The 9,656-nt window shown below is 41.8% G+C and overlaps 1 protein-coding gene across 1 annotated transcript; it reads left to right on the top strand.

The window, feature by feature from the left end:
• The first annotated feature begins 786 nt into the window (after positions 1-786).
• LOC121775437 (THO complex subunit 4D-like) lies at positions 787-4,008 on the top strand. The gene is made up of 7 exons (XM_042172518.1): positions 787-985; positions 1,601-1,841; positions 2,593-2,736; positions 2,821-2,889; positions 3,089-3,276; positions 3,390-3,443; positions 3,580-4,008. Exons 2-7 carry the CDS (start codon positions 1,641-1,643, stop codon positions 3,761-3,763), a joined length of 840 nt encoding a protein of 279 aa, XP_042028452.1. The 5' UTR covers positions 787-985; positions 1,601-1,640; the 3' UTR covers positions 3,764-4,008.
• Positions 4,009-9,656: the final 5,648 nt, after the last annotated feature.

Here is a 9,656-nt window from a genome sequence, read left to right as displayed (position 1 = left end):
CTGCATATAACTCTGCATCCATCGATCAACCTCACGGCTCGTATAGGCATCTAGCTCTTCGTTCAGCATACGCTCGTACTCATCCGCATCCCCACCACTACCACCGGCATTACTCATTTCTTAAATTGATCTTGTACAGAAAGTAAGGTAGAGAGAGAGTACTCGTTAAAACAAGTGGTGCGAATGAAAATGACGTTCAAAGCGCGTATATATAGTGTTTTCAAAAGAAAAAAAAATAAAAAATAAAATCTGACGCCGGTTTGACGCCGATCCAGGACCCACAATGGGGCCGTGAGGATCGGCGTCGGAACCGGCGTCATCGCGCGAATCGGCATGGCCACGCCGATTTCGCCGACGCCGGTTCCAATGGTTCGGCATCAGAACCGGCGTCGGCGAAAAATCGGCGTCGCGATTTTGACGCCGGCATTGGAGATGCTCTTATGACGTGATAGAAGATGTTTTTGGGAAGTCCGTCGGGATGTCCGCCGGGACATCCGCACCACTGTGGATGCTCTAATAGCATTTGTGATAACAATTGAATCTATTAGCCTCAACTATGCCTAAATAGGAGTCACAAAATTAATTCACATAAGTTTCATACTTCAGATTAAATTGATTATACGGAGTATATGCATGTACAAGAATAAATTAATGTGTAACGATTTACATACATACATACATACATAAATTAATACTCCAAAAACTTACCGCCCAAGAAAAGCCCACTGAGAGTGCCCAATATGGCCCGTAATTTTATTTATAAATTTATATTTCGAAGTAGTTTTCTTATTGCATCCTTTTCTCATCCTTTGAAACCCTAGCAGTAGCTTCTCTTCATAAACTCCCCCTATTTTCCCTCAATTCCATCTGCGAATTCCTTCACGAATTCACCTTCCAGTGCTTGTACTTTTCTTGCTGAGGATCTTCTGAAACCCAACGATCGACGGATTTCTTTGTTGTCCTGCCTTCTACGATCTGATTTTAGGTACTAATTTTGGTTTTCTGATTTCGCGGTTTTTTCTATCGATCTGCATCTTGAGGTAGAGATTGGTTGCAATATCAAATTTTATATCCCTTTACCCCAAACTGGATTCGAATTTTTTTCATGATTTGCATTTTAATTTATGGAATATAAATTCTTTTCGTTTTAATTGAATAAAATAACCAAAAATCTGTTTTTATTTCGTTATCTACCTTGATCTGCCTTGGTTGTTGTGCTTATCCCACTAATCCACGATATCTACGTATTTTCTGCGTGATTCCGAATTTGTTAACTTTTCGTGTCTTAACTCTGACTTGATTAACGAGTTTGGATCTTGTTCTAGCTGATTAATACTCCTTCCGTCCCATAATAGATTCACATTTTCCTTTTTAGTTTGTCCAACAAAAGATACATTTCTTTTTTGGAAAAAGCTCCCTCCACCTATTCTCTTTCCACCTAACACACAAAACAACTTCACCTAAAATCCCGTGTCAATCCCCAAATATGCCATCTATTATGGGATGGAGAGAATACTTGATTGATGCATATTTTAAGAAACAAAAATTGTGCCTGAAAGTCGTGCTGATTTTTTGCGCCTTTGCTGTTTTTGCTTTGCAGTTTTCATTAAATTCAGAAAGACTTTCCGTATTTGTTCTCTATGGCCTCTTTGGATATGTCTCTTGATGACATGATAAAGAGTAGAAAAAATACTGTTAAAGGAGGCAGAGGGCAAGGCAGGCCACGGCGTGGAAGAGGAGGGCCTGGAGGGCCATCCCGTGGTGGAAGGGCACCATTTGGTGCTCCTCGCAGAAATCCTCTTGGACTCAATGCTCGACCTTCAGCTCACACTATTGCCAAGGCAAGCTCGATGTTTTATGCATTACATAGACAAATCTCCTATGATGTAGTACCTCAATGAAGCTTCTCTAGTTTTATAAATTCAAATTTGAGAGGTTTGAGACATATTTGGTCAATTGGAGATGCCCACAGCTCCTCGGAAAGGAAACTACTACCATATTCTAGTGAATGCTCTAAGTTCATGATGGTTCTGTTCCTATGGGATTTTATTCAGCACCTGTGCAAGGATGTTTGTGAAAAGTGAGAGATTCAGGGGATGTCTACTTATCACCTTACATGGAGGAGCATCTTATGTGATAACATAAGATCGTTCCCCCATTTAAAATCGTAACATTGAGGCTTGAATTTTTGCTATAATTGTTAAATCGAGATCTCTCTAGTTTGTATTGGCAATCATAAGAGGGGGAGTTTGTGATGGGTACCATACTGTGGAATACTCTTGGGCGAAATTTCTGTCGTATCAGTTTATGGAATCTTGCAAAGATGGCTTCCTTTGCTGAACTTGTTTACTGGAGCTCTCATTTTTGTATGGCACTGGCATGGTGTGCGTCGAATCTTCACCCCCATATTGACTAACATACATCTCAATTTTCAATGGACTTAGATAATCAATCTTCTTTGAGCTTTTCCATCTGACTCCTTCCTGGATCTTTGATGATATCTACTTTATCTTCAAGAGCGGTAAATATATTTTCTAGTCATGTGCTGACATTTACTTCCACTTCGAATATGTTTTGGTTTGCTTGCATCAGTCATTCCGCAGAACCAAGAACTTACCATGGCATAGTGGTCTTGTTGAAGAAAGTCTGAAGTCAGTTGGGCTGTCAGGGTTGGAAGCTGGTACAAAGTTATTTATTTCAAACTTGGATGTTGGGGTTTCCAATGAAGATATAAGGGTATAAGTTTTGTGTGCCATTTACCATTTTATATATATTTGAATGGTCTCTTTTGGAAATATACTGAGGAAGACTTCTGCACAGGAGCTCTTTTCTGAGATTGGAGAGTTGATTCGGTATGCTATTCACTTCGACAAAAATGGACGCCCAAGTGTAAGTTTATTTTTTTATATATATTCTACGTGTTACACTAATAATGTTCTGCTAATATTAGAATATGGCTACATACTTCTATTATGAAGCATATTTCTTCAGCCTAGCTTAGAGAACAGTTGACTTTTCTCTATAGAATACTGTTTTGTGTATGTAATTTTTTTTCTTCCATATATTAATTTTATGAATTGTCAAACAGGGTTCAGCTGAAGTGGTTTTTGCAAGGCGGAGTGATGCATTTCAAGCACTCAAACGTTATAACAATGTCCAGTTGGATGGAAAGCCTATGAAGATAGAGATAGTTGGTGCCAATGCAGGGATCCCATTGTCAGCTCGTGTTAATGTAGTGGGAGGAGCAAATGGAAAGAAGAGGACAGTTGTCATGGCGTATGTGACCAAAAACTTCTTAATTAGATATTTCCTTGTATTTTCTTCTATGTTAGCCTGTTCGAGAGTTTTTTTTTTGTGTTTACTAATTGGATTCTTACTGTGTTCTTTAGGTCTGGACCTGCTCGTTCAAGAGGTGGTTTTACTCCGGCAAATCGTGGCACTGGGTAAGCTGCCAGTTGACTGTTTTTTTCTTGGTTCTTTTCTCTTGGGTTCCCAGTGCTGTAAAAGTTCAAGCTGTTATGTGTGTAATAGGATTAATTTCCATGATATGTTTTGAATAAAATGTCAATGATTTTCCAGACAAAGGGGTCGTGGAGGTTTGAACACTGGACGTGGAGGTGGGGGTCGTGGCGGGAGCCGTGGCCGTGGTCGTGGTGGGGGCCGTGGTCGTGGAGGCGCACAATGGAGAAAGAAGGTCGAGAAATCTGCTGATGACCTTGATAAGGAACTCGACAGCTACCATGCTGAGGCAATGCAGTCTTAGAGATGGTCTTTAGATTCACCTGTTAAGAGATGTTTAGCTGTACAATCTGGGTGTGCTCACAACTGCTGAGTGGTTATCTTTTGATGATGGTTTGGATTATATTTTGCTCTCTGTAGCTGCTGGATGTTAGTCAAGTAGTGGCGTGAATTTGTTAGCCTTTGCTTTTTCTAGTATTAAATGAAATGTTTTATCTGTATTTCACAGTTTATTAATCACAGAATTCAATGGTGATTTTGAAGTAAAAAGTCAATTACAAAAATAGTACAAGTGCTTAAAAAAATTAAACATAATTATGTTTCCGTTAACTAGTAGTACTAGTATTTTTTTTAATGCAAGTGCCGAGGAAACGCCCTTAGGGCATCAGCAAGCTCGCCCTATGCACCGCTATGTCAGTATTTTATTCTCCTATCCTTTCACCTGCAGTTGAGTGCCAGCGCCCATAGGTTTTGCTATTGTTTTATTAATTAATTTAAATGTTTTCAAATATATAAATGCAAACTAATTAAAAAACACAATGATTAAATGAAAAATGGCAAATACTACATTGATTAAAGTTACATGGGTTAGAAATAAAAAAAAAGTTCTACTCTACAAAATTCCCAACTTCCGTCGCAGCTCATCGATCAACCCCTGGAGGTATTCGGCTCTGACCGGATCCGTACACTCCATGAGGGCGTTGTGCGTGTCCAATAACGTCCGCACCATCGAGGCCGTTGACAACTCCGAGTAGGCAAGTGCTGCCGGGATCAGAGAGTCATCGTCCGCGTCGCCCACAGTGGGCGGCCGATGCCGCGGACGATGCCCTATCGTCCGCGCTTCGTCCGCGGACTAAGCTTAGGGCGAGGACGACGCATCGTCCATCGTCCGCGCACCCATAGCGGCGGACGATGGTGCGCCCGAGGGATCGGACAGCCTATCGTCCGCCCCACTGTGGATGCCCTAAAGAAAAAGTTAGAAGAATTTATAGTACGGCAGAGGATCCCATTATTAGTGAAATTTATGATTGAATTATTCTCATCTTAAAATTTACTTTTCGATTACAAAGGAAAAGTTATCCTCCCTACCCCACTTAAGATGATCCATTTTTCTTTTTCGTTCATTCCAACTAAGATGACCTCTTTCTTATTTAGGAAATATTTAAAATATTCAATTATCTTTCACTTTCTTACTTACTTTTAAATATAAATAACCTTTTATCAAACAACCAACAACTCTCTTTCCCTTTTTAAAAACATTAAAATTAGCATGTATAAAATCCCGTGTCGTCCCAAGAAGGAGTCATCTTGCTTGGGACGGAGGGAGTATTTAATATCAAAAGTCATTCATAAAGAAAGTAAAAATAATGGAGTAAATGTAAGTATGTACTCCATCTGTCCGCAAATAGAAGTCACGTTTTTCCATTTTCGTCCGTCCGTGAATAGGAGTCCCGGTTCACTTTTACCATAAATAGTAATTGGGACCCACCTTCCACTAACTCATTCCACTCACATTTCATTTAAAACTAATATAGTAATATATACAAATGAGACCCCTATTTCACTAACTTTTTTCCACCCACTTTTCTTAACATTTCTTAAAACCCATGTCGCCCATAAATGAGAATCCCAATGGCGGACGGAGGGAGTAACCTACAAGATGAAAGTTAACCTACATATTCTTTTAGGCTTTGAGGTTTGAACAGTGAAATGGGTTTTGTATTCTATCACACACTAATTTATTTTTAAAAAGTGACCGAGTAGTTCGTGTATCCAAGTACGCAACACACAAATTTTCTAGTCCACTCATTCATCAATGTGACAGATCTATTATGTTAACTTAAATCTATGGTTTTCATGCTGCACGCTCTGCACCCTAGTGTCTCGCCTCTTTTTCACCGATGATAGCATCTTATTCTGCCGTGCAAGTGAGAGGGAAGCTTTGACAATAAAAAATATTTTTGCATATACAAAGAAGCTTTTGGACAGAAGATTAATCTTGACAAATCCGAGTTAACTGTGAGCAAAAACATTGATGACCAAAGAAAGAACAAAATTTGTGAGATTTTCGGAGTTAATGATGTGCCTTTCCATAAAAAGTATATAGGCTTTCCAACTGTAATCAGGAAATTGAAGAAACAAGTGTTTAGGATGCTACTGGAGCGGGTACACAAAAAATTAAAGAATTGGAAGGAAAATACACTATCACGGGCAGGTAAGGAGATACTTCTCAAGACAATCATCCAAACTTTTCCAATATACACCATGAGTAGCTTTCTTCTCCCAACTTCAATTTGTGATGAGATTGAAAAAGCCATGGCACACTTCTTTTGGGTGGAGTGTGGGAAAAGCATAAAATCCATTGGAATGGATGTAGTTGTCTAACTACATCTAAGTTTGAGGGAGGCTTGGGATTTTGTGATATTCAACGATTCAATTTGGCTATGTTGGGTAAATAATTGTGGCGAATATTACAAAAGCCAGCTCCTCTCATTAGTCACCTTATTAAAGCAAAATATTATCCAAGGAGGGATGTCCTCAGTGCTCCTACAGGTCATCAACCAAGATATTTGTATGGAGAAGTCTAATAGCATCCCGCTAGCTAGTAAGTGAAGGAATGACATGGAGAATTGGTAATGGGAGAAAAGTTTCAATTATTAGCATGAAATGGATCAGTGGTCCTGTCAGCACCAAAAACATTCCAAGATTTAGAAACATCTTTCTCGTTGGTCTCTGATTTAATTGACCAACAAAATATGATTTGGAAAGAGAAATAGTGTACCAACTCTTTAGTAAGGAGGAAGCAGATCACATTTGTGCAATGCCACTTAGCACTCGAATATTGAATGTTAAGCGAATATGGGGATATGACAAGAAATGATTATATTCGGTCAGGACAGCCTGTCATTGGCAGGCACACTTTTTATGGAGCAACCTATCAAACGGAAAAAGGTTGGAAAATGTTGTGGCTTCTAGAGTCACATCTAGAATTCCGACATTTTATGTACGGCCTGTGTAAACAGCTTGCCCACTAAAGATAATCTTTCTCGTCAAGGCATTGATGCATGGTTCTGTATGTGAGATATGTGGCTTAAGTTGTGAATCAAGTGACCATCTTTAGTTACAATGTATTGAAGTGGCTAATATTTGGAGGTATGACCCTTTTCGTTTTGAATCGCAGTTCCTTAGTTTTTCATTTAAACATATGGTTTGGTCTCTCTTGGAGAAATTATCTCAAAAAGCCAATACACTCTTTGCTTGTATTGCATAGAATATTTGGAAGAGGAGAAATGAATGTGACTTTGAGAAAAAACTTTTAATTGGAATGAAATTCTTTTGATAACCCATAAAAGTTGGATGGAAATGTCTTATACTCTTGAAGGGGATGCTGAAAATATGGTTGAACATCACAGGTTGCAGAGATGGACTTTTATTATGAATAGAGATATAAATATTCTCCATGGTTGTCAAGTTGGTCTGGGTGTGATATTTAGAGATGAAAAAGGAATGGTTATCTTCACACGCAAGATTGACATTAGAGCAACTGGTTCAACAACGTTGATGGAAGGTATTGATGTTCGTTATGGTTTGAATATTACCCTTTTCCAGAATATATCCAATTATATGTGTAGTGATAACCAAAATTTGAACATAAGACTACATGGGGATGTTGAATGATGGGGTACGAACTAAACCCTAATGGCAAGCCCAATAACAGTGACGGCCCATCAGCCCAGAGCCCAAGAAAGAGTATCTGTTCGGCACCAAAGAGTTCGGACTCAGCCTACAGCTCGGTAAAAGCCGACCAGTCAAGCTCTCCTCTCAGATCGGCAAGAGCTGATCGGTAAAGTCCAGCAGTTCGGTCTCGGCATTCGACCGAACTAGGAGTTAGTGGACTCATGAAAGGCCTCCACGACCTCCGCTATACCCACGATCTATTTAGTGGTACGAAGCAGTTATTGAGCAGTTATTGCTCACCCACGATCTTGTTAGTGGGGCTGCAAACCACGACCTTAGTTCAATGTATAAATAGAACTTAGATCAGATAGAAAAGGGTTAAGCTCTCTAGAGATAAAATACCATATAGCAAGTCTGTGTTGTAAGCTGTAATCCCAGATCAAGCAATACAATCTTGCCCTCCCTTCTTCCCGTGGACGTAGATTTACTTCAGTAAATCGAACCACGTAAATTCTTTGTGTCGTAATCTTCATTCTCTACCGCGGATCCGTCTGTGGGAACCAGAGAACAAAATTTGTGATAAAGCGAATTTTTGATCCATTTTTTCCACCCAAAAAATGCATACCAGATCGCAGAATACCCGTATTCCTGCCCGTGAGAACCAGGAGGAAGCCAATCCATCCCATAGGTCTGGAAAACAGCCTAGGGATAAATCCACCACCAGTTCTCATGGCGAAGGAACAAGCCGCTCCAAAAATCGTCCCACTGAGTCTTCCCAGCAGCCCGATTTGAATGAGGCTGTCAAGCAGTTTTTGGCGGCGAAGCAGGAGGAATTCTTAACCTTCCTGCGAAAAAGCCAAAAGCAGCCGGAGACGAAAACGGCGGATTCTCCTTCTCCCTCCGCACAAGAAAGTCACTACCGCAGTAGTGCCGTGTCTTCCAGGAAGAAGAATCCTCAACCCCGACATATTCCTGTTCCTCCTCGGTACCGGAATCACAGGAGAACTCAATCTCCTCCATACCGACGAGATATCGGATTCGCCGTGTACGGAGCACTGAAGACTCCGTTCTCGGACGACATCACCCGAACTCCCCTACCACAGAACTACCGAACTCCGTCGATGACTTACGATGGGCTCGTGGATCCTCACGATTTCTTGGGGCGCTATCAATATAACATGGCGAACCAGGGTCTCAACGAGGTCCACATGTGCAAGCTGTTTCCCGAGCTGCTCATCGGGAACGCGAGAAGGTGGTTCGATAGCCTCCCCCAGGGCAGCATCAGATCTTACCGAGATCTAATGGATGCCTTCCACAGGAGGTTCTTTCAGAAAGCGGAAGCCCGAATCACTTCGGCTCAGCTGCTTTCCATTCGTCAAGGTCGCGACGAAAAAATCAGCGACTTTATGACAAGATTCCACAAGGAATGCCTGCAAGTAGACGATCTCAACGATCTGCTTGTCATTTCGGCATTCCAAAATGGAATCCTGCCCGGAGCTCTCTACAGGAAGCTCGTTGAGTGCGGTCCGCAGACAGCTCAGGAAATGTGGGACATTGCGGACCAGTACTCCCGGGCCGATGAGGCAGACCGTCGCAAACGGTCGTTAGACAGCTCATCGACCCGAGGAGACAGAAGGAAGCCCGATCATAGCGATCAGGGGCATCCTCGCCGGACTCCATTTGAAAGAATTCAAAGGGCTCCGGTGCAAGACAGATTGGGACCTCGTCTCAATCCCGAGAAGCCGCCCGCTCAGTTCGTACCGCTGAACAAGCCGAGAGCGGAAATTTTCGAACTGCACTCTGACCTATTCGAAAAGCCAAAGCGGATGACGAAATCAGCCGCGCGCCGACCACAGGATAGCTACTGCTCCTACCATCAAGACCACGGTCACGATACTGAGGAGTGCAGAAACTTGGCTGCAGGTATCGATGTTCTTGTGAAGGCAGGGGCATTGAAAAAATACCGAAGCAAGCAGCCAAAGAAGAATAAAAAGCAGAGTGGTGCGAACTGCGCTCCTCAGGATCCGAAAAGGCAGCCGGATCCCGAAGACGATGACGAGCCGCAATATGATGGAGTAATCCAGACTATTGACGCGCTCCCTGCCGGGAAGACCAAGTCGTCCCTAAAGTCAGAACGCAGAGGCTCCAATCGAGAGGAGCCAACGCATAAAAGGCTGAAGCAGGACGAAGTGATTACGTTCTCGGCTGCTGATCCCGTCCCAGCCATCTCTCCTCACCAA

Source organism: Salvia splendens, chromosome 17 (genome assembly GCF_004379255.2).
Source record: "Salvia splendens isolate huo1 chromosome 17, SspV2, whole genome shotgun sequence".
NCBI lineage: Eukaryota > Viridiplantae > Streptophyta > Magnoliopsida > Lamiales > Lamiaceae > Salvia > Salvia splendens.
The sequence above is the reverse complement of the archived record's forward strand: the minus strand, read 5'-3'. Positions and strand labels throughout refer to the sequence as shown.

Coding starts and splice junctions, on each gene's coding strand:
- LOC121775437 (XM_042172518.1), top strand. CDS start 1,641: ATGGCCTCTTTGGATATGTCTCTTGATGACATGATAAAGAGTAGAAAA. Junction 2,890..3,088: donor ACAAAAATGGACGCCCAAGT/GTAAGTTTATTT, acceptor ATTGTCAAACAG/GGTTCAGCTGAAGTGGTTTT. Junction 3,444..3,579: donor CCGGCAAATCGTGGCACTGG/GTAAGCTGCCAG, acceptor ATGATTTTCCAG/ACAAAGGGGTCGTGGAGGTT.